The 23,220-nt window shown below is 53.3% G+C and overlaps 7 protein-coding genes across 7 annotated transcripts; 3 read left to right on the forward strand and 4 right to left on the reverse strand.

Annotated features, from left to right (window-relative positions):
- Positions 1 to 623: 623 nt before the first annotated feature.
- Positions 624 to 3,789, reverse strand: TrAtP1_012275 (uncharacterized protein). The gene has a single exon (XM_014090559.2). The coding sequence runs from the start codon at positions 3,333 to 3,335 to the stop codon at positions 1,092 to 1,094; it is 2,244 nt and encodes a 747-aa protein (XP_013946034.2). The 5' UTR covers positions 3,336 to 3,789; the 3' UTR covers positions 624 to 1,091.
- A 695-nt stretch (positions 3,790 to 4,484) lies between these two features.
- Positions 4,485 to 8,926, forward strand: TrAtP1_012276 (uncharacterized protein). The gene is made up of 2 exons (XM_066115458.1): positions 4,485 to 5,006; positions 5,092 to 8,926. Exons 1-2 carry the CDS (start codon positions 4,835 to 4,837, stop codon positions 8,532 to 8,534), a joined length of 3,615 nt encoding a protein of 1,204 aa, XP_065971557.1. The 5' UTR covers positions 4,485 to 4,834; the 3' UTR covers positions 8,535 to 8,926.
- Positions 8,927 to 9,341: 415 nt separating this feature from the next.
- On the reverse strand, positions 9,342 to 9,848 carry TrAtP1_012277 (uncharacterized protein; the record flags this gene model as incomplete). Its single annotated transcript, XM_014090321.2, has 2 exons — positions 9,342 to 9,724; positions 9,788 to 9,848. The coding sequence occupies 2 exons, from the start codon at positions 9,846 to 9,848 to the stop codon at positions 9,342 to 9,344; spliced, it is 444 nt and encodes a 147-aa protein (XP_013945796.2).
- Positions 9,849 to 9,970: 122 nt separating this feature from the next.
- Positions 9,971 to 10,719, reverse strand: TrAtP1_012278 (uncharacterized protein; the record flags this gene model as incomplete). Its single annotated transcript, XM_066115459.1, has 1 exon — positions 9,971 to 10,719. The coding sequence occupies exon 1, from the start codon at positions 10,454 to 10,456 to the stop codon at positions 9,971 to 9,973; it is 486 nt and encodes a 161-aa protein (XP_065971558.1). The 5' UTR covers positions 10,457 to 10,719.
- A 120-nt stretch (positions 10,720 to 10,839) lies between these two features.
- TrAtP1_012279 (uncharacterized protein) lies at positions 10,840 to 13,640 on the reverse strand. The gene is made up of 4 exons (XM_014090320.2): positions 13,251 to 13,640; positions 12,547 to 13,033; positions 11,726 to 12,477; positions 10,840 to 11,667 (listed from the first exon to the last, which is right to left on the reverse strand). The coding sequence occupies exons 1-4, from the start codon at positions 13,365 to 13,367 to the stop codon at positions 11,449 to 11,451; spliced, it is 1,575 nt and encodes a 524-aa protein (XP_013945795.1). The 5' UTR covers positions 13,368 to 13,640; the 3' UTR covers positions 10,840 to 11,448.
- A 6,219-nt stretch (positions 13,641 to 19,859) lies between these two features.
- On the forward strand, positions 19,860 to 20,060 carry TrAtP1_012280 (uncharacterized protein; the record flags this gene model as incomplete). The annotated part of the gene is made up of 1 exon (XM_014090319.2): positions 19,860 to 20,060. One exon carries the CDS (start codon positions 19,860 to 19,862, stop codon positions 20,058 to 20,060), a length of 201 nt encoding a protein of 66 aa, XP_013945794.2.
- A 384-nt stretch (positions 20,061 to 20,444) lies between these two features.
- Positions 20,445 to 21,023, forward strand: TrAtP1_012281 (uncharacterized protein; the record flags this gene model as incomplete). Its single annotated transcript, XM_066115460.1, has 2 exons — positions 20,445 to 20,588; positions 20,883 to 21,023. 2 exons carry the CDS (start codon positions 20,445 to 20,447, stop codon positions 21,021 to 21,023), a joined length of 285 nt encoding a protein of 94 aa, XP_065971559.1.
- Positions 21,024 to 23,220: the final 2,197 nt, after the last annotated feature.

Raw genomic sequence — 23,220 nt, forward strand, 5'->3', positions numbered from 1 at the left:
GCAATATAGATACACACACTGCAATCAGAGGTACTATCAGTATATGTTGGGTGGGTGCCACGGACGTTGCATGCCAAGTGTCACTTGTCCGCATAGAAGCTACCGCACTATCTGAATTCGTACGAAGCAGCAGGATCTTACACTTATGAGTTTCGCGAAAACAAGAGTGAGAAATAAGGACAAGGCGAGCCAGCTCCGGCGAATCAAGTCACGATAGTCCCAGCTACTGCACAGCACATAGGCCTCTAAGCAATTACCAATCCGCCAGTGTACCAAGAATAGTGCTGCTAATACGTATACTAGTTTGGGAATGCCTATTCAGCACTCGCAAGTGCAATTGCAGCCTGGCGGCCTATCTGTCAGAGAACCGACATTAGCAGCTTTCCCAACTCAAAGAAATTCGGCACATGGCGGTAATAAGCAGAATTTATCTGCCTCTGAACGCGCATATGCGGCCTTTCGAGCTTTCAAGACCGAGCTATTCCCGCGCCTATTTGCTTACGGAATGCATGCTTACGGTAAACTGTCCGACGGCTATTCGCAAAAAAAGAACTCCGCGGATTTACACTTCTTGATTCAGACAGCCCAAGTCCGTACACTATAAAGACATATATGCCCTCAAGGTTGATATCACTTTGCATATAGCTACACACGCTAGCTGCCACGCTTTGCCAGTATTGCCACTGCTGTCGCTTCTGCCGTGTTGCGATATACAGATGTAGCTGCATAGGTGGAACAAGCAGTGTAAAAATCCAAGACGTTTTCAAGTATATACTCTATATACATGGAAAAAAACACAAATCAGCAGCCATCTAGGATTAAAGTCTTTGGGCAATATATATCCAAGCTCTTAAACCTAGCCCATTGCATAGCATCCATTCAAATCCAAACTCCTATTTTATTAGACAAACTCCCACCCCCCTTTTTGGACCAAAAATAGGTAGGTAGTCCCAGCCAAGAAGAGAACAGATTGACCAACTTGACCTACCCCCAGCCCATCGAATGAATCATGTCAAATAACCCCCAGGGTATCATACCAAGGTAAAAACAAAGAAATTCCCAAGGTAAAAAAAAAAGGCATAAACAACTCCCTATTCGCCGCCGCTGCTGCCACTGCTCGACTCCATCAACTCCATCGTCTCCACAGCCTCGGCTGGTACCCACTCTTGCACGGCATCGCAGCCCTCCGGGATCCTGCAAACGTCCCGAGCGGCGCCGCACGTCTTCCACAGCACCTCGCGGATTTCTCGAAATACCTGGTCGGGCGCATCCATGGACCAGATGACGTCCAGGTGCTGGTACTCGGCAATCGTCTTGCTGTGCACCACCCGCACGTGCGGCTCGCGGCCGGCCTCGAAGCGTTGAAGAAGGCGCTGGCCGTCCACCAGCTGATCGTCGCCGCAAATCCACAGCGCGAACGGAGGCACCTGCTCGTTGTACCACGCGGTAGAGCCCTTGATGTGGTGGCGTCGTCGATGCTGCTGCTGCTGCTGCTGCTGCTGCTGCTGCTGCTGCTGCTGATGCTTGGCTTGCGATGATGATGGTGATGCTTCCTCATGAGCTCCAGCACGCTCTGCCTCCGGATCCGGCACCGCATCAGCGTCCATGCTCTCTTCAGCCTTCAGAACCTCCTTGGTCGCCAAGATGCACTTGTGCTGCGCAAAGCACTCGCGCCCCAGCCACCACCGCATCGACTCGGCGCTGACATAGACGGGCGCAAACTGGAACATGCGATCCCGCAGCCCGCGGTCCCAGCGCTCGTCCGTCCAGCCAAACAGGAACGAAAAGACCTTGTAGCCCAGCCAGCCGTACAGCCGCGGGTCCAGCAGCGCGTGCATCTGCATCATGAAGGGGATAAAGGCGTGGATGCCAAACATGAGCCGGAACATGGCCGGCGAGATGATGCGCATAAACTTAAAGTACATCTTGCCGATGAGCGGTCCCGCGTAGGCCGCCGGAGCCAGCGCGCAGAAGACGGTCAGCTTCTCGCCCAGGTCGGGGCGCTGCTCCTTTGCCAGCGCGACGAGCGTCTGCGTGGTCCCCTGCGAGTGGCAGACGAGGCCAATCTTTGCGAAGCCGGTTTCGTGCAGGACGCGCGAGACGAGCGCCGGCAGGTCAAAGACGCCCATCTGCCGGATGTTCCAGCACCACATGCGCGGATCGCTGTACTCGAGCAGGACGTGCTTTGGCTTGAAGCCGCAGCGGTTGTTGCCCAGCCACACGTCGAATCCCGATTTGCAGAGCCAAAACGCCAGGCTCTGGTCGTCGTTGCAGCAATAGGCCCCGGAGCTCTGCAGCAAGCCGTGCATCAGCAGCACGGGGAACTTGCGCTTCTTGCTTGAATCTTCCGAGCCCGAGGCTGGGCCGTCGAAGATTGTTGGGCCGAGTTTCTCTCTGCTCGTCTTGTCTAAGGGGGTGTATTCCTTGGGATCGTAGACGTGCCAAAGGTCTATGACGAAGCCATCTTCCGTCTCGACTTCAAACTCCTCCACGTCGAGACCAACTCTGCGCGCATAGTAGCCGACATTGCAGATAATGGGGTCTTTGCCGCCCTCTTTTGGCGGATATTCGTCCACTATTGTTTCGTTTTCGACGTCAACATCTCTCTGCGCTCCTCTAGGATCCCATTCGTTTTCCTTTTCTTTTCTTCTGGCGGCGTTTTGGAGCTCCTCCTCGTGAAACGGCCGCTTCTTATCCTGACCCGGCAGAAACAACCTCTTACACCAGCCCGGGATGGACGTAAACAGCGAACCGAGCACAATCACGCCAAGGAATTCCAGGCTCAGAACAAACGACGTTGCCCGAAATAAGTAGCATTGGATGTTCCGTAGCCAAGACGGCGGGCCGTACAGCGGCAAAGGTGGAAACAAGGGGTTTGTGTGCGACGGAGGCATGGTCCGCTTCAACGTTTCTTGCTCCGACTGCTGCCAAGACGGTTCATCATGGCTCTCGGCCCCATGATGGTTTTTTCGAGCGTCTTCTCCATTGTGGTGGCCTGAGCCTGACGCTTTCTCCTGATTCTCGGCTCCCGATTGCGTCTCTGCTTCTTGCGACAGTGTCTGCGTCAAGTCCTCGCGCAGCACATTCAGCTTGTGAGCTTCATCTAGAGGCACGCCCGGCAAACGGTTGCCATCCGAAGTGACGATGACGGGATCCTGCGGTGTGACAAAGTCTGCCTGGACAGCGACGGCCGGCGAAGAGTCGTCTGACCGCTGATGCGACAGTTTCTCGGACTGTTTTGTGAACGCAACCGCCTGCTGTGCGACCTCGGATGCCGTCGACGGGGGCGAAATGACGCCGCACTCTGCTGTGCTTAGGGGATCTTCGTGGCCCATTTCTAACCAATGGGCAGCTATTAATGGTGAGTTGCTTTGTCTGTGAATTTTTGTTTCAACTTTGTCTCTTATAGACCGAGGAATAGAGCCTTGTTTGTAGGGTATCGTTGTTATCGTCGCAGACCCTCGCCAGCAACAGTAGAGAACAATGACATCAATTTGTAGATCATGCCACTAGCCAGTCGCTGCTAAATTGGTCTCTATTACTCTGCTCAAGTGTAAAATACACAAAAAGATGATTTTTGTCGAGAATAAAGTCTGTATCTGACAAACGAGCGTATAGACAAAAAGCTCATGCGGTTATTCTCAGACGTGCATATGGGACAAAAAACTCCAACATGCAAAACATCGAGATAAAATGCGGTGAGCGAAGAGAGAAGGGAGTGGAAAAAAAACTGAGATCTAAATCTAGGAACCCCGTAGAACCGGTTTTCCAGAAGTTGCCTACATTGGAAAGCCATTTAGGATATGTGACGCAATCGAGTTGCGAATCAAGAAGAGACGATCCCTGTTAGCGAGCTCCATAATATCATTCCCCTTTTCTCCACGCAGTGTAATATCTGTTTGCGGATTTTTTAATTTTTTTTTTTTTAGCTTGTGAGACACACTTGATTCAGTCCTTGGCTTTCGCCTTGGTGGTGGCAGTGCTGACTTGAAAGGGGAGTACGTGTATTAAATAGTCGAGTTCTATCTACAGATTAAAAATCCATACGGCGCCTTTAACGAAGCAGCATTAAGCATCCAAAGATGGTATATGATGTACGTAGATATGCACTTTATAACAATGCTATTCAGTTTGTGTAGACTCTACCCGTTCCTGGTTCCTCGGTCCCAGATAGGGCGATTGGCGCTAGTAGCTCGGTGTAAGTTGCATGGCAATAGCATAGCAGTATGCTGCACTTTCGCCGCTATTAATTCTAAATATCAAAATCATCCAATGTCTTGTGAATCTACAAATTGCTTACATATAATCCATTGCCTGTAGCCGCCAATGCCTTGGCAACGCCGTCCCGGTGGAGCAGTCCATAGTCAGGAGAGCTGAGCGCAAATCTGGGGTTCTCAGTCCCCCAATGCCGAGGCTGCCACGGCTACAGCCGAGCCACAGGCGCTTAGTGGCATCTGCAGCGACACGAACACGCCTGGCATCTGCATGCAGGCCGCTCTGATTCCCAGCTCAGCTCAGCTCAGCTCAGCAGCATCGCATCGCATCGCAGCGCGCCCAACACGCGCCGAGTCCAATTGTCTGCGATCCCGCCGATCTTCTTTCCTCAGCCGTCTTTGACTGTCCTGCCCGCGTCTCTTGTCTGCTGCCAGCGCCATGATCCAGCGGCCGCGGGGTGCTTGTTTAAACTGCGAAATCTAAGAAACCCGACAACTCCTTTCTACAGCCAACCGACGGCTCCTTGCGCCGACTTCGCCCCCCTCCTCGAACCGAACCGCCGTGCATCTTGCACCGAAGAAAAAAAAAAAAAAAAAAAAGCTCCAGAAACCGTTCCAACATGGCTGTCTCAGACGGAGCGCCTGTCGTGTCGCACAAGAGACGGAACCGCAGGCGGCGTCAGGACAAGCCGGCCATCACCGCCAGACTCGTGCTCGACGACCGCACCAAGGGCGACGTTGGCTTCTTGTCGGACGACTTGTTTTCCGACCTCTTCCCGCATCTCGCAAATGGTAAGCCAACCTGACGGCAATGCGCATGAGCAGACAGATGTATCCTGCTGCTGCTGAACGAGATCGATCCTAACGACACGCCCAGATCCCAACGACGAGCTCGTCGACGATGTCCACCACGTTGCCGTCGCGCCATGGGCCCCGAATGCGAATCCCGTCGAAATGGCCTGGTCCGTCGTTCCGGTTCTACGGTCTGGCGACTTGTCCCACTCGACCATCCAGTTCTCGCCCTCGTCGTCGGCGCTTCAGAGCTTCGCCATGACCCTGCAACAGGTGGCCCCTTCGAAGCTGTCCAGCCACAGCCGCAGCGGCATTGAGATCCTCGTCCTCGACGTGGCCCCCCTTCCGCTGGACACGGTCTTTGTCAACCTGGAAAGTGAATTGACAAAACGGCTGGAGAGCGGCGAGGGCACCTTTTACAAGGACCATCCGACGAGCCCCAATGCAAAGGACGTTGCCAACATGACGCCCGAGGAGCGTGTGGCCACGGCGCTCAGGGCAGCTCTCAGCACCCTCAAGATTGTCCATTCCGGCGACTTGTTCCCGCTGCCTCTGCCGCCGCATCCCGTCACGCACCTGCCGCCGAACCCGGGCAAGATTATGCTTTGCGAGCCCGTGGCCCAGGGCATCCTGACGGAATCTACAAAGATTGTGCTGATGAGAGGGAGGGGCATCCACCGGAGACAGGCCCGTCCGGCGGCATCAATGACCTCTGACCAGCAGCTCAACGGCAATGACGACGAGGACGGCACCAACGACCAGTTCTTCTCGGCTGCCGAAGAGCGCGACCGGCCCGACGCCGTTACCGACGACGCGGTGGCAGCTACAGAGACGGACACCGATTTCTCGGGCTCAGAGCAAGACGAGGAGCTTTCGGATGATTCAATGGACGAAGTCATCTCGCTAGAGGCCCCTACGCTGCCAACGACAAACTCGATGAACTCGCTGGGGCCTGGAACGCCAATGACGGCCGGCACTCTCCGCGGCAGAAAAACCAACGGCTTGGCTACCCCGGGCTCAGTCTTTTCCAATTTTACATCCACCACTGCTCGCCCTGATCGGTCGCGAGGGCGGCTATTCAAGGTGCATGGTCTGAGGAAACAAATTCCCTCTGGCCTGTTGCATCCCAAACCATCCCCCGAAGACGATGAAGAGGCGCGCATCTACGTTGATGTGGCGTCCCTCTCCAAGATTGGGTGCTTCTCCGGCGACTGGGTCCGCATTGAGGCCGCAGAGGAACCTCCCCTGAATGGATTTGGCGCGTTTGGACTGGGCAGTTTCAACCACCCAGACTTTGAAGTGTCCAACTGGCGACCTGTTCGGGTATATGGCCTGCCAGAGGGCTACTCTCAGCGCCCCGTCACTCGCATCAACAGCTCAAGAAAGGGTGATCGGCGGACCTCCTTTTTCGAATCGCAGGTCCAGCGGCCTTCCAGCCCGGCAGCTTATGCCTCGCCCATCTTGATTGCGAATATCGATGGAGCCTCCTATTTGCGTATATCGGCACTAAAGAAATCTACCTATCAAGGCAAGGGTACGCTGCCCAGGTTCGCAAGCGCCTCTCAGCCCCCATATGCCAAAGACATTGCCATACACCACATAAGAACCCCCATCTCTGCCGAAAGAGCGTATCAAACCGCCGTGCTGGGCGGGCTAAAACGCTATTTTGCGCATAAACTACGCCTTGTCCGGCAGGGAGACTTGATTGCCGTGCCGGTAGATGCGCAGTTGGGCCGGGCGCTCCAGGAGGCTCCCGGTGCGGGCGGCTCCGAGGTTGACGACGTGGTGGCTCTGACAGCACGATCAACCGAATCTGGAGGAGAGGCTATTTCACACCTCGACAGCGTTGCATGGTTCAAAGTTGGCCATATCCAGGTGCAGAAATCAGACGAGGACGAGGACGGGGCTGAATCCATGTGGGGGACCGTTGCTTGCATCGACAGCACGACTGTCGCCATGCACGGCTCAGGATTCGAGACAAGCCGGATCCCCGGCATCAAAGACAGCACCTGGCCTTACTATCTCGGCCTCAAGAAGACGCCGCAACGGGGACCAGACGGCGGCCCTCCGCAGTTGGCAGATCGTGACCAAGTACACGTTCCTCCCCTGAGACGCCAGCTACGAGAGCTGTTGGCCGCGGCAACGAGCCAAAGGGCTGTTCACTTGAAGATGCCCCCCGTTGTCATCCTGCTCACATCCTCACATCGCAACATTGGAAAGACAACAATGGCAAAGGATGCCTGCAGCGACATTGGCCTGCACACATTCACCATTGACGCCTACGACATCATAAGCGAAGGAGGAGGCAGCGGGAGCGACGTCAAGACAGAAGGCTTCCTGAGAACACGCGCAGAGCGAGCCATCAGCTGTGGCCCAGACTGCTGCGCGCTCCTCATCCAACACGTTGAGGCGCTGACGGCCGACAGAATAGAGGCTTCAATCAAGGAGATACTAGAGGACGTTCGCGTGCTCATTGCCACCACCAACGAGGTCGACAAGGTACCCGACGGCGTCCGCGCCCTCTTCACCCACGAGCTCGAAATGGGCGCCCCTGATGAAGCCGAGCGAGAGGCCATCCTCAGGGCCGTCATCGAAGACCGCGGCGTGTCCCTCGAGCCGGCCATTGACCTCAACGCCATTGCTCTCAAGACAGCTGCCCTGGTGGCCGGCGACCTGCTCGACGTCGTCGAACGCGCCTCCGTAGCCAAGCGCTCCCGTCTCGAGGCGCTCTCTGCCAAATCCGGCGTCACCAGCTCCATGGCCGTGACGATGCGAGACGTCCAAGTGGCCGGCGGATCCTCCGCGCGCTGCCTCACAGCCGCCGACTTTGACGTCGCCGTCGAGGCCGCGCGCAAGAACTTCTCCGACTCCATCGGCGCCCCCAAGATCCCCAACGTCACATGGGACGACGTCGGTGGCCTCGGCAACGTCAAGGACGCCATCACAGAGACCATCCAGCTGCCCCTGGAACGCCCCGAGCTCTTCGCCAAGGGCATGAAGAAGCGTTCCGGCATTCTCTTCTACGGGCCCCCCGGCACAGGAAAGACTTTACTCGCAAAGGCCATTGCCACCGAGTACAGCCTCAACTTCTTCAGCGTCAAGGGCCCCGAGCTGCTCAACATGTACATTGGTGAATCCGAAGCCAACGTGCGGCGCGTCTTCCAGCGCGCCCGCGACGCGCGCCCCTGCGTCGTCTTCTTCGACGAGCTGGATTCCGTGGCGCCCAAGAGAGGAAACCAGGGAGACAGCGGCGGCGTCATGGACCGTATCGTGTCGCAGCTGCTGGCTGAGCTGGACGGCATGTCAGGCGGGGAGGATGCCGGAGGCGTCTTTGTCATTGGAGCGACCAACAGGCCCGATTTGCTGGATCCGGCGTTGCTGCGTCCCGGCCGATTCGATAAGATGCTGTATCTTGGTGTTTCGGACACTCACGAGAAGCAACAGACCATTTTGGAGGCACTCACTCGAAAGTATGTTGCCCCCTTTCATCTCCATTTATACCTCCAAATCAGATCATTTATATGCTAACATCCACAGATTCACCCTCCACCCCTCTGTCTCCCTCGCCTCCGTCTCGCAGCGCCTGCCCTTTACCTACACCGGCGCCGACTTCTACGCCCTCTGCAGCGACGCCATGCTAAAGGCCGTCACGCGCCAGGCCGCCGCCGTGGACGCAAAGGTGCGCGCCCTCAACGCCGACCCGGCCGCCAAGCACGAGGTCTCGACGGCCTACTTTTTCGATCACTTCGCCACGCCCGCGGACATTGCCGTCATGGTCATGGAGGAGGACTTCATCGGCGCGCACGAGGAGCTGATTCCCAGTGTGAGCGCGGGCGAGCTGGCGCATTATGAAAAGGTGAGGGCGCTGTTTGAAGGAGGCGGGCCCGATAAGCAGAAGCAGCAGCAGCAGCAGCAGCAGCAGCAGCAGTTGGTAGATCGCGGCAAGAGACCGGCTTCTTCGACGAGATCGGGCAGTAGTGCTGCTGGTCGGTCAGCGTCGTCGAGCAAAGGCAAGGGTAAAGGAAAAGCTGTTGCGACGACGGATGATGAGCTTGAGGCGGATGAGGAGCGGGTCAATGGTAAGGGCAAGGGGAAGGCGGTGATGGGATTCCAGGACGGGACGGCGAGTGATGATGAAGACTTGTATGAGTGAGGATGAAGGAGAAGTGAAGGGGAAAAAGCAAGTTAAGATTCATGTAGGGGGGGGGGGGGGTTGATTTTTTTAAATGCTCATACAGATGCATATATACATATACATATAATGGTGAAAGTTTCTATATAGATGGAAGAAGAGGGAAAATTCAAATGCATACAACTACCAATACACATTCGTTCCTACATCTTGCTCGCATCCACCACAACACTCCCCTTGGCCGCCATCCCCCCCTCTGGCCCTTGCACCCAAACATCCCACTCCTCGTCCCTCACCCGCCTCACGCAAACAGTCATCTCCTCGCCAACATACAGCGGCGCGTAATTCCTATACACGATAGACTTGACCAGCCCTCTTCCAGCACCAGCAACATGGTCGTTGAGCACGCGCAGCATAAGAGCCAGCGTCAACGGCCCGTGCACGAGAATCGTCTTGTGCCCGTCTTGCCATCTCGCGTAGCCGGGGTCGAGGTGGATGGAGTGGGCGTTGAATGTGAGTGCTGAGAAGTGGAAGAGGTGGGAAGGCGTGGGGATGAGAGAGATAGAGTGTGTAGGGGGGTGAGGGTCTATAAAAATAGCAAGTTAGAATCATATTCTCGTTGTTTTGTCTCTTCTTCATCACAACTCACATTTAATGATTCTCGGAGCAGCAGCAGCAGCAGCAGCTACCTCTTCCGCCCCCTTGCGCATAAACACCAACGTCCTCCTCTCCTCAACATCCCAGCTCCTCTCCCCAACCCCATGCCCAAGCCCATACCTCCTCCACAAATCCACAAACACCCTTTCATCCCACTTCCCACCGCCCTTGACCCTCACATCCCCAATCTCCTCCCTACACACCCACGCCCTCCCATCAAGCACCAGCCCTTGACCCCCCCCCAAACCGCACCTCCCCCCCCAGCCCAAAGCCTCTTTGTAAACTCCCCGCTCGGCGCATGATCCCGATCCGCCCCGTCAAACGCCAACCCGCTCGCCGCCGTCTGCAGCGGGAAATACACCAAGTGGTGGCCCTGCGGAAGGTGTCTCTCCGACGACATGAGCAGCGATGAAGACAGCGGCGGTGGTGCGTGGAGCAGGTCTGAGAGCGTGGTGGTGAGGAGGTGGGAGGGCATGGGGGTGAGGTAGTCGCGGATGATTTTGGGGGGGCGAGATTTCATTTCTTGGATGTTGACGGGGGTATATTTGGATGATGTTGAGAAATGGTTTGATGCCGCGGCTGTTATAGAAGAAGGGATTGGTGATTTGGACGGCCGTTGATGGCGGAGTGGTCCTGCCACCCTCAACCCTCTGGGCTGCATTGTAAATATGTATCGGTATGAGCTTATGTGTATATAAGTTTGTGTTTTATCTGCTTCTGAAAATAAACAATTTGGTCAAGATGAAGAGTTGAATTGCAATGTAGCTGGCTGGTGATAATCGCAACTCAACATCCATCATCCTTATCGATACCAAATCACCTCGGCTTTAAAACCACCGTCATCACAGGCGGCTAAGAGCGGCACCTTACATTCCCATCTCACTGCACATCTCATAAAACCTCGTAAGCAAAAAAATAAACATCTGTAATCAAATCTTATGGAACGGCAAAAAAGAGTAACCACTGCGACCGTGTAAGCCGGGCAGCGAAAATAATTTTAAGAATCTTACTAGCTCCGCAGGTGTGTCTCCAAGCGGGCAACATGTCATGTTGAAGCAAAATAATCCCAACTCAGCCAACAACTTACTTACAATTAACCACATTTGTTCACATACACTTGCCATGTATGATTGCGCATACACTTTGCTTAACGCAGCAATTCATCAAGTTTAAAAACCAACAAACGTCTACCAAGCTACAAGCCCCCAAAGTCTGGACATCTTTTTTTTTTCTGTTTCTCTTTTTATTTTCCGTTTCAGATTCATTCATTCTATTCATACTAAATCTTGCAAATCTCATGCACCCCATGGTGACATCAAAAAGTTTGCCATCTTCTTTTTCCAATACCCTTGAATACCCCAGACATACCATTATTTTATCCGTTTTGTTCTTGTCCCATAACCATTCATAAACATAAAGGTCATGTCGTGACTGTCATTAAAACAACTGCTCACCGCCCAACCTAAACCAGCTCCCATATGAACCAGTAGACATTCATTCTCTAGCTCTAGATGAAAAAGGGAAAAGGCTCCAAGACACCAATTATTGTCACCCAATGACAAAAAAATCTCGGTGCATCTGTCCAAAAGAGAAAACCAGCGGTTTGAAAAGTTTCAGTCTATAGAGACAAATCATCACCATTTCTCTACCCACTTAAGAGGTAAAGGCAGTGGAGGAGATGACGTTGTTCTTAGCGCCCCACGCCTTGATGTCAGCCTCAGAGTTGTCGTAAGCTCCAGACAGGTTGAACTGGCTGGGGATACCCTCAACTCGGTGGGTGGAGTTGATGTTCTTGACCAGCACAATCTGGAAGCAGGTGGCAGAGCCCTGTCGAGAGATGATGGTAGAGTAGGCCAAGAAGTACTCCCAAATCTGTGACACAAGATCAGTATTCGCAACATCTACTTTTTACAAATGACAGAAAACTTACGCGGAACCATCGCTTGCCGTACTTGGCCTCAACCTTGTCACGGTTGCCCATCCAGTTGCGGTACCACTTCCAGAGAGTAGAAGAGTAGTGAACACCAATGGTATCGACATTCTTGACCTCAAAGCCAGCACCCTCCAGCTTGTCAATGACCCAGCCGAGAGGGGTAGAAGCATCGGCACCGGGGAAGATGTACTTGTTCATGAACAGACCCCAGATCAGATCCTCGTACTGCCAAGCCTTTCGGAGACCGGCAATCTGCAGGAAGAAGACACCATCGTCATCAAGCATGTTGTAGACCTGGCCAAGGAAGCTTCCAAAGTGACGGACACCGACGTGCTCGGCCATCTCAAGACAGGTGATCTTGTTGTAGCGGCCCTCGGGAACAGGAATGTCGCGGTAGTCCATGCAGAGAATCTTGCTTTGCTCCTCGGGGACGCCAACCTTGCGCATGGCGCTGTTGCCCCAGGCGGTCTGGTTGCGACCAAGAGTGATACCGGTAACCTTGGCGCCGTAGTTCTCGCTGGCAAATCGGGCGAGGGTGCCCCAGCCGCAGCCAATATCCAGCAGTCTCTCGTCCTTCTTGAGCTCAATCTTCTCGCAGACAACAGTCAACTTGTTGTCCTGGAGCTGCTCGAGGCTCTCCTCAGAGTTGATGTCAGAGATGATACCAGAGGTGTAGATCATGCGAGGACCGAGGAACCAGCCGTAAAAGTCATCACCGCGGTCATAGTGGTCTCGGACCTGCTCCTCATCTGCGTAGTGGGGACGAAGCATGTTAGCACATGTTTTAGCTCTTGTCAATTGGTGTAAGAGAAGCTTACCCTGAGAACGAGTGTGCATGATGAGCTCGGGAATCATGCCCAGCAAAAAGTACTTGATCAGGCTGACGGTGAAGCGGAAGCTAGCCCAGTCGTGGCGGTACTCGAGGACCTCGAGGCAGTCGCCCTTGAAGTCGACGTCACCGTCAAAGTACATCTCGTGGAAGGTCTCCATGGGGATCTTGTTGGTGCCATGGTACTTGGCACGGTCGGCCTCCTTCTTGAACTCGAGGTAGTACTCAACGGGACGGCCGGGGTACTTGGCCTTTGTGGTCTTGCGGGGGGAGATGGCGGAGATGACAAGCCACCAGCCCGCCAGGATGGGCAGATCAAAGAGGATGGCGAAGAAGATGAAGGTCTTGAGGCCACCGCCAACCTTCCACTTCAGCCAGAAGGGAACGCCAAACAGGATGGAGAAGAGGATCTTGTTGTTGAAGGAGTCGGAGCCCGGTCCATCAGCTGGGAGAGGAGCATTCTTGATGGAGGGGTACTAGATGGAGGGACAAGCAATCAGCTCACTAGTTCATCATCTGTGAGGGCAATTGGAGACGCTTTGGAAGAATGCACGCAGAGTGAAGAGCAGAGAATGCAGAAGCAGCAGCAGCAGCAGCAGCAGCAAGCAATTCCTCTCTCCATCTCTTCACATACATACATCCTGGGGGAGCTTCGCCAAGAACACGTCATGCAGCCAAATCAGATCATCATACCTTGGTGGTGCGGACACCGCAATCTTCATCCTTCTCAAAAGTAGGGGCAGTGGGCTTGGGAGTCTCAATGAACTCAAACTCGCTCTCACTGCCCGTCACACTCGTGGGCTTGGACATCTTGACGACGTTTTTCGTGGCCAAAACCAATTGGCGGTGGAAAACGGTCAAGAGAAAAAGGTTGGTGTGTTGGTGACAGAAGGGCAAAACAAAGGCGGGCAGCAAACTTGAAGGACTTCTGGCCAGATCCTCCTCTTGTTGGCTCCTCCAAAAGCGGTGGAGCAAAAAGAGGGCAGAAAAAAAGGGACCTCCACTCGAATTGGTACCACTTCCAATTGGGATCTGCTATCACAATTGCCCGTCCTTTCGTATCGCAGCTCGTCGTTTCCAAGGGAGGGGAAAGAAAAAAAAAGCCCGTTGTTTGAGCTTGGCCTGCTTAGCGGAGGGGCGGTGAGGGGCAGCAGCGTCTAGGCGGCCGGGCGGGCTGGGAGCCGTATCTGCGGCGCAGCAGTGGCGCGCTGCCGAGGAGTAGCAGCCGAGGAATAGCAGCCGGTACAGCGCTGCGGCAAGACCGCTAACGCAGCTCCAGCTGACGCCACAAGAACAAGATGCAAACGACTCAGGCCGTGAACCAGCTCACCTCACCTCGACTACAGAGGGCGACGCGTCGGAGCAGCTCCGCATGAACCCCTCAGTGCTGCGCAGTTGCCGGCTGAGATGCGCTCGCTAAGGGCCCTGCCTATCCACTCCCCCCTTTTTCTTGAACTGGCCATCTATCCATAATGTCTCTGTATATACCGAGCATTCTGCTCTCTTGGGTGGCTGGCTGTGCTGTCTCCATCCACTGCAGGCGGTGACGTTGATATGCAGGAATGGTCCTCTACGACGCTGCAACTTTCAGCTCCTCGCCAAGCTCTTCCTACGCCGAGGCACAAACGCAGCAGCGAGCAGGATGCCCCATTGAGTTAGGCTATCCGTCCTTATCATGCCACTTCATCGTCGATAAGCATCTGCATCTGCGAAAATGATCGCTGTCAACCGCCCACCTCACCTGGCCATGCCATTGTAGAATAAACAAACAAGGGACCAGCTCCCAGGAAACCACGGGCGTTGCAGACAAATGGCTTACACTAATCGCGACGCCTTCCATCAGAGTTTTGGCCCAGCACGAGAAGCCGTCTCTGCAGGCCTGCCGCCACTTATACCCTAGTAGTACGCAGTACTTGGATTATCAGTAAGGTACTGGTACCATGTTATCAAGTTGCGAGTTCAAAACTTGCCCATCCAGATACAGGTATCTACCCATCAAGGTCCACCATCTCCCTCTTCTTTTTTAATTCATCCCACACTGACATCCGTGTTAGTATCTTGCAGGAAATAAGACACCTTCCTTCTCGTGACCTCTCAACAGGTTTTATCCGTTGATATACGTAAAATTACCAAGCTACGGCTAATCTGTAAACCCTGCTTCGGCAAGTCTGAAGTCGCAAGGGGTTCCTTTTTTTTTTTTTTTTTGCTATTGACACTCCTACCTTGTCTTCGTACCGATACGCTGGTAGTCGAAAAAAGAGAAAAAGAGGAGAAAAGAATAATATTGTGTGGCAATGGCGTCAGCTTTTCCAAAACCTCTCTCCCGTCAAGACAAGTTGTGTGTGTCACGGGGCTCTTTTCAACCTGGTCAAATTCCTTTATACGCAAGTAAGCCTACCTATTTCCGAACGGTTCTTCCCCTCAGGGATCGGATAATGAACAGCTCATCGCGAGATGGAGAAATTCAGGATACGATATCAATGCACACCTCACCTCTGTTGTAAAAACGCAGAGTCTTGTTCTCCTGGAAATATCCGTTTTGAGGCAACGGGACATCTCTCCTCAAACCTTTTCTTGGTCCAGCTGACATACGAACACGCATTCTTCTAAAACCCCAGTCACATCACCCCTCAAGCAGGGTAACATCATGAACCACTTGAATTGTGGCTAGGCAATCCGCCCTTAGGAAACAGCTGGTTCGGAGTTCGGAGAGGTCTTGTGATGGAAGGGACACACACCCCGGTGAGGCCACCGGGATTCCTTTATCTTTGGTGATGACTCCCCGTTCAGCCGTTCATCGCCAGCCAACCAAATCCGAGGATCCTCGTTGATACCGTCCGGTTCCCAATTCCCGCCCGGAGTCGGCCGCATCCTGTCAGATTTCCGCACAGACACTCACTATCCGGGGCACTAGTCAGTATTGTGCCAATGCATAAAGGCATGCCCATTGTTCAAGCATCAAAAGATATAGATAACGGCATCAGCAATCTGTCATCCTGGCCTAGGAGTCATACACCCGAAGATCCTCGCTAAACCTCTTCATCCCCGGATTCCGGATATTGAGGCTCCTAGGAAAGCTGGCAAGCGGGCGATCATGCTCCGCTCTTTTATGCACCCCGTTGCATTCCAGAAGCGTTGACTCTGCCCGCAGCAAGGAGGGGGGGTACCTCAACCCCTCTCCCGGGGCACGGACCGGAGCGCATCAGCAAAAGCAAAGCGCGGCATAGGGCTCCGTACTATCAATATGTATTTCCTCCCGCCTTACCAAGCCTTGTATGAAGCGAACACCTCCTTGTTACAAGCCCGAAAAGGGCAATTCTCGCGCTGTACTTCAGCAGCAGAGGTCAGCTTCTTCGGATCCGGGCATCGATCCCGGCATTTTGGCCATAGGAGTTGAAAGATGGCTCCATATCAAGTCAAGAACAGAGTCACACGATCTTTGATAATGAAACGAGAACAGTCATCGATTCGATATCAAAGAAAGCTGAGAATTTGTGTAGATTTATAATCACCTGAGATATCACTTTGCCGCAGCGGAGCTAGCAGAGTGGCAAGCGACGACTGCCCAGCAGGATATCACGACGAACAGAGATGCCCAATCTGCGAATCCAGAGATCCGCCTTTGGTGTATTTCTCCGCCTGGATAACATCTTCCTTTCAATGTTGTCACAGGTTCCCCCCGGTAGTATTCTCGGAATCCTTGTGTTCTCTTTTCACTTGGCCGAGAGAGAGGAGCCTCAAGTATCTTGCAAGTAAATCCAAATTAGTATAACTCCCTCATGCAAGGCCGTATTACCCTCCTATCCCGTATTACTCTCTTATTCACGGATTGTGTATAATAGTCAGCAATTATATAAGCGATAATTGACGACTGCCGGCGTAAGAGTCTGCATTCGGCAAGCGAGTGCATGGGTGTAAGAGCACTCTGACTTACCCTCTTCTCAGCCTCACAATTACTTTTGTTAATCCTGCTTTTTTTTTCCTTGTCCCTTGCCGTCTCCTTCTGTAAGCCATATGTCATGCTCGCTCAACGCGAGCTACCAGCATGACTCGAAACAAGAAACGAGGTCAAAATACGAGATACAACAACGCACTAGCATGCGATCGATAGTAACACGAGCCACTCTTTGATAGATTCAGATAGCTTGCGGGGATGGCGCGCAGAGCCGAGTTCCAAGGGCACGCATAGGAAAGCGTGTTACTATTACCAGGTGGCCTGGTACAACAAGCCTCGCCGGTATGGGTACGAGAGCTAGCTGAAGGTGGTGGTGAGAAGCGAGCATAAATCAAGTCTAGCACTTCAAAGTAGTAATAAGATAAGCATCATCCCGGGGAGTCAGGAAGATTTTCCCTCCATCGCGCGCGGTAAGGGCGATTACGTAGTCTCTCGGAGACGAGGGACGGGACGGAGCGCTTTATTTGGAAACATTTGAGCGACGGCTCGCAACAAGACTATTGCAGCACTAGCTGTTGTCTATCAGTCGCGCTTGTGAAACTCTGAAACAAGGCGGCCGCCGGCAGTAAATAGGCGACTTGCTCGAGAACGGCTTCAATTTGTTGGGGTAACGATGTATTGCCAAAGAAGCATGAACGGTCTAACTGCCCGCCTGCGAGAGAAAATACGCCAAATCGTACAGACCAAGCCGCTTAAATCAAAGTGACAATACGGAAACTCCATGCTTCTTGCAAGCATGAAGACAGCCAAACAATGGTACACCATTCTGGGCAGTATTCCTATGTCTAGGGACGTCTTGCGTATGGTATCAACCTACACATGTAGGTAGTTCGATCTGGCCTCAGTAGACATTAAGCTTTCGGAGTTGACTTGCAGTGTCGGGTAAGTGAACGTATCTTCGACTGTCATACTCTGTATCCGAGACGATAATTTTGTAAAGCCGCCACTTCTTGACGTTTGAGCCATTTTCCTTGAATGGTAAAAAAAAACGTCGAGGCAGACCAGCAATCCCGTGTGGCGGTACAAGCCGGCTGAGCCTTTCAACTTTAACCAATAATGTTGCGCTGGTGAGGAAACTTTGGGGGTTTAGCATCAAGTGAACACATTCGTGCATCGTTTAACTTCGCCTGATCTGGACCCAATTGGGGAGGGCGTGAGATGAGTAACCAAAGCCGGGGAATGAGTATATGCAGCATGGGTGAGTATGGTGCGGCTCAGGCCATGACAAGCATGTATTGGTCCAGTCGTGCATGAGGACGGTCGCTCATCTGGGCCACGTCAAATGCATGTCAGATTGTCGATGGATTAGTGATGCATTGAGACCTGATGATGAGTTTTACCACGGCGGCTCTCACCATCGAAATCCCACAAGGTTTATATCCATCCATCAAGGCCGGTCTGCGCATAATAAGTATACTAACTTTGAAAACGTTTGCCGATTAATTGTTTGCCGAGACATTGTCAGTAGTATCCCTCAATTGAATATCCCAGAAAGTTGCCTTATTGCGAGGCTTTCTTTACGTCCAATGTTCTGGTTGGACTGTTAAGAGCTTCAATCCTTCTCTTCAAGAAGTTCTCCAGTTATTTGAATCCTCCTCCTTTTACTGTGGCTGATTTTTCATGGTCGCTTTTTGTAGGGTTCCAATGCATTAGTGAATTCACTGGTTGTATCATCTGCCAGAGCGGTTCGTTAGGCCTGATCCTTCGTGATCCAACCAGGAAATTGGACAAGAGGCTAGATGATTTGAAAAAGTTGAACGGTGGCGTCAGGGGTAGATCTCCTGAATCAGGAGCGTCCAATCCAATTGTCAAGCACGGCTGGTATATGCGTGCAAAATCACCAGTGGTGTTGTATGTGCATAGACATTTTCTATATGATAGAGAGAGCTATGCATGATGTTTGGAACTGCCGAGACATTTCCGCATATTGCACACAAGGCAGGGTCGCACAAGATGCTGAATCTCTACCTACTCTGATTAGAAGGTCTAAGTCAGCATACGAGACAAAGACTGGGGTATCAGCCCCCGCAGGCAAGATACGTCGCCCACGTTGACCAACTATCTCAGATTTATCGGTAAACGGTTGTATGAGTTGGTTAGCCTTCCCTTTTCCTTTTGCAGCTTGAAGCAGAAGTGACGTCGTCTGTGGTGATCTGTAGCATCTAAAATGATTTGAGAAGACAGCAACGATGACGGCTAGCAGTAAACCTCTCAGAATAACGCAATTGGGGTCCATGTCTCCACACGGGTCTTTGCCGTAAATGCGTCTATGAGGCTCTAGAAGCAGTCAGCAGCAAAATCATTGTTAGGAGACGCTAAGAAATATATTGAGACAGATCATGGGGCCCGTATAGGCAGAGTCAGCAGCATAACACAAGAAGTACTAGATGATTGCAACCACTGCCGGGGTGGGACGGTAACGCTTAAATCCATTATTAGCATCTGCAGGTAATTTGATTATACACACAAGCTCCAGGGCAGCACGCTAGCACTCGTGTGCTGCTCAGCGTCTTGGATCTGCAAGAATCGCGGAATTATGGCGAAAGGGCGAAAATAGGACGGAACAGATGGTTCGATGGAGCAAGGAATCAATCTCTCCTGCTACCCACACTGAAAACGGCACTTCGGGATCCGGAGATCTGCTCTTACGGCGGTGGCGATGGCGGCGGGAACCCTGGCGACAGCCGCAGCGGCAGGTGGGCGGCATCCTCGCTAAAGTGAACTGGGGCTATGGTCAGCACCTTAGCCTCGTCTTGTTTTTGGGCTGTTGGGTGTGTTGCTCGCATATTTGGCGATGCGTTAGCAGTACGACTGACATGGCAACGTGAGGCGAAACGGGGGACGAACATGTGCATGCAGGCGTATTGTCGGTGTTTGCCACTTTCGTTGAACATGTTGCTCCAAAGATGCCTTTTCCTAGCTAGCCAAATTCCTGCGTATCCAGCACTCGTCGAGCGAAAGATGTGAGTTGTTGCTCCGCGCCTATAAACCTGATTATGCTCGTGAGATGTGGAGGGCGTTTGTGTGCCGGAGCCAGTGACCCTGAATGGCGCAGACAGGATGATCCTTGTTTGAAAGGCCCGAGCCAGCAATCGCTCGTCCAATCACATAACATAGAGCATCAAATGCGTATCTTGAGGACGGGCACGAGTTGCAGAAACACGGCACGAATCCGTCCCGGCCGGAGACGTCGTGTTGATCAAAGCATCAGCAGCATGCTGCCCGAATCGTCTCCAGCCGCTCGCAAACCCGGGCATCTGCGGAATGCTGCGACTTGCATGCTTGCAGTACAGTCCTGAGTCCGATATGCAAGGTAGCTTCGTTGGCTAGGGTTGTTCTCAACGCTCATGCCTCGATCCGCGCCGCTGTTGGTGCTGGTGCTGGTGCTGGTGCTGGTGCTGGTGCTGGTGCTGGTGCTGGTGCTGGTGCTGGTGCTGGTGTTGGGACCGACATGGCGGCAACGCGGCAGTGCCGTAGATCAACGCAAACGCCCGCATCTTCGCAAGCTGGAGAATGATCAGACAAGGCGCAGGGGTCCGGGTAGCTGACGATGTGCTTCTCGCATCAGCGCGCGTTGACCTGCGCACTAAGACAGGCACAGCATCTCAATGGGAACTGGATATGCAAACCGCCCTGTGGTACCGACAGCCTGGCCCAGAAGTGAAGCCACCCGCAGGCTCTAGTACCAGCTGGTCGTAGTTTGGTCACAAGCCTCGTCGTCCGATGTTGGCGTGCATCCCAGGATAAGCACAAAGCAGAGATGACGAGAAGGCGAGAATGCCAAAATGCCAAAATGCCGGAATGCCAGAACCCGTGGTCGTCGACCATCCTCAGGCGTCGAAACGTCCAAGTCTCAAGCCAAGGTGCCGAGTCAGGACATGGATTCGGTGTTTGGGCTTTGAGTCATCAATCAGCCAAAGAGAGCATGGTCCATGGGAACCCGAGGCGCGCCTTCCAAGCGATACGGCATATACTCAAATAAGAAGCACTTGCCTCGCTTTTTGCTTAGTCGAGCAGCCTTCCGTCCACAGCACGTTGCTACTGCCGGTTTCACGCAACCCCTGGGCAAAGGAGAGGTAAGTAGCCGTTTAAGGCATCAACTAGACCCCAATACCTACCCGATACCTACCCAACACCTCGTAGCTCAGCGCATTCTGTCTTTTGACGCTATTAAAAGCGCATGCCAAGCCTAATCATATGGCAGCTGCGGCCGCTCAAAGACATCCGTCAGGCTGTGTCGTCATCAGAGTCAGTTGCTTGGCCGCTCCGGACCGCCGGCGACTGTCCTCCGATCTTCAACTTCGCGCCTTGATGCCTTCTCATCTCTAACTTCTGACTTCTGATTTCTGACTTTGTGCTCTGGATTCTAGATTTTGGGCGCTGTATCCCGCGGTTCTGCAGTCAGTTCCCCTTTTCGATCCTTCTTCCTTCCTTCTCTCCCGCTTCTACGCCACATCGCCTCGTCCCAGTCTTTTCCCGTGCCCCCAGCCGTTCTGCAGCATCGCTTCTAGAAAAACGAGAATCGGCTGCGTGGGTGTGAAACATGCAATGCGACGGCGGTTCCGCCATTGGAATGGGGGTCACTTTTTGCGGAGAGCCATCGTTGAAGAAGCCCGAAGCCTGTCAGAATCCACCGGGAACATGCCCAATAGCAGGTGAGGTAGTATCGATTGTCGGTCCCGAGCGCGAGAATCGAACCTCTCCAGCCCAGGATAAGCACAGCTGAAGGCAGAGCCTGTTCCGGCCTCTCCCATTTGGGGGAGAGATGAGGAGACAATGGCATTGGCTCACACAGTATAGAGCACTTTACAGGTATAACCTCATATCGTACGGTCATCTTATGCCCGGATCCGTTAGATACCACACGAACCGCTACCCACGTCAAACGGGTCAACCGCGGGCAGGCAGCGACTACGTTTAGAGAGAAAGAGGCTTCATGCTAGCTAAAACGCATTGCACAATGGTCCATAGATCTCATCGTACAAGTGTACAATGGGCCCCCTGGTATTTGTCTTAGATCGCAATTGCAGGCGGCTGTGAGGATTGTTGGCTGATCCTTTTGCCATTCATTGGAGGAGCCTGACGGAGCTCGCGCCGCGCTATTACCAACCTCACCAAACTTTTTTTCGGCTCGGCAAGACGAGGAATCCTTCTGTGCCTGGCTCGCTAAAGCTTTCTTGTGGCGCCTCTGCTCCATGTTCTACGGCCGGCTTTCGGTCGGGCTACCCGTGGCATCTTCGGAATGTGTTCGAATCGACGGCGCTGTCGAACTAGGCTGTCCAGGACCGTTCACTGACTATGTGCATGGCATCCCATTGGCCGACGACGGAGCCTTGATATCCAATTACTTTTTAGCTACCACCACCCATCCTCGCCCGAGGCAGGCGAGCTATAGCCGGTGCCACGGCGTCGTCTCTCCATCCTTGGGCAGACCATTCGGCACAGGCTGCCCCTTCTCGATCTACCTATGGGGAACAAGCCCTTCCCAATATGGCCAGCCCGGTGAGGCAACTTGCTTCGCCGTTTAGTCCGGGGTCGCTTTGTGGCTATGGAATCCAAGGATTCTGGCATTGATGACAAGCTCCTACGAACGTGACCCAAATGTAAAGCTTCCCGTACTCACCACGGCGCCACACGGTCAACCGTCTCGGTCCATGAGTGGCGGATGTATATGCAGCTAGTCTGCAGGACCTGCTTTGGCCGAGATGTACCACCGTCTGTCAGAAATCGAGGGCCATGCAGAAGGCGCCCGAGTGGGAGAATGTGCCTCTATCTGGCGACAGACACAAATAGGCCTCCCGAAAAGAGGGGAGCACGAGGAGGGGTGGTGACTAGATCCCATTTCGTCACATCACGAGCATCACCCAACGTATGGGCAACATGCACTGACACCTCGCATGTACGTATTTGGCAACAGCATTTATGAGCTGAACACCCTTATCGAAAAGGCTGCTGCCAACCCTGTCTCTAGCTCGGGATAATCCTGCTACCCCAGTATAATCAACCACAGGCCCGGATCCGTCTCCCTCCAGGCATCTATATTCCTAATTTCCCTTTTGTCAAGCCGCTTCAACGGTACGTCACAGAGGCGTGGTTCGACTACGACAAAGACGCCGTGATGGAGGGGCGTGTGGTCCCGGATACTCTCATGCACACATCACACTATTTTTTTTTCCTTTTGCCTCTCTCGGCCTCAGGCGATCGTCTGTTTTCCTTCGCTCTCTCGCGCTGATTCATTGCTCTTATACCTACACCTGCACCTACACCTACACCTACACGCACAGCCATGTCCACACGCCGCGCCCACACAGAGATTCAGATACCAGGGACCCGGTTGTCAACACCGTGGCCCTCTATGCTAAAGCTAGCATAGGCTAGAAAGGTTCCATCACTGTTTATTCCCCCAGTGCTTGTACACCGCACTCCTCTCACCTTGTATCACACTCCCAGCCCTGCCCCCAGCCCTGCTCTCAGTCATGCTCCCAGTCATGCTCCCGGTCATGCTCCCGGTCACTTGCTTTGACGCCTTGTTATGTTCTCAGCCCTACTGCCATGTACTTACTTGCTGCAGGTGGAGCTTGACAGATTGCTGTGCTGCGTAAGAGCTACTGTTATTAGCATACGTAAACAAACAGCCTTGCTGTATGCTGTTCATACAAGCGCCCCGGCATGTGCTCATGTGCCCTGCCTCTAATCTTCCCTTCTACA

Source organism: Trichoderma atroviride, chromosome 7 (assembly GCF_020647795.1).
Source record: "Trichoderma atroviride chromosome 7, complete sequence".
In the NCBI taxonomy this organism is placed as follows: Eukaryota; Fungi; Ascomycota; class Sordariomycetes; order Hypocreales; family Hypocreaceae; genus Trichoderma; species Trichoderma atroviride.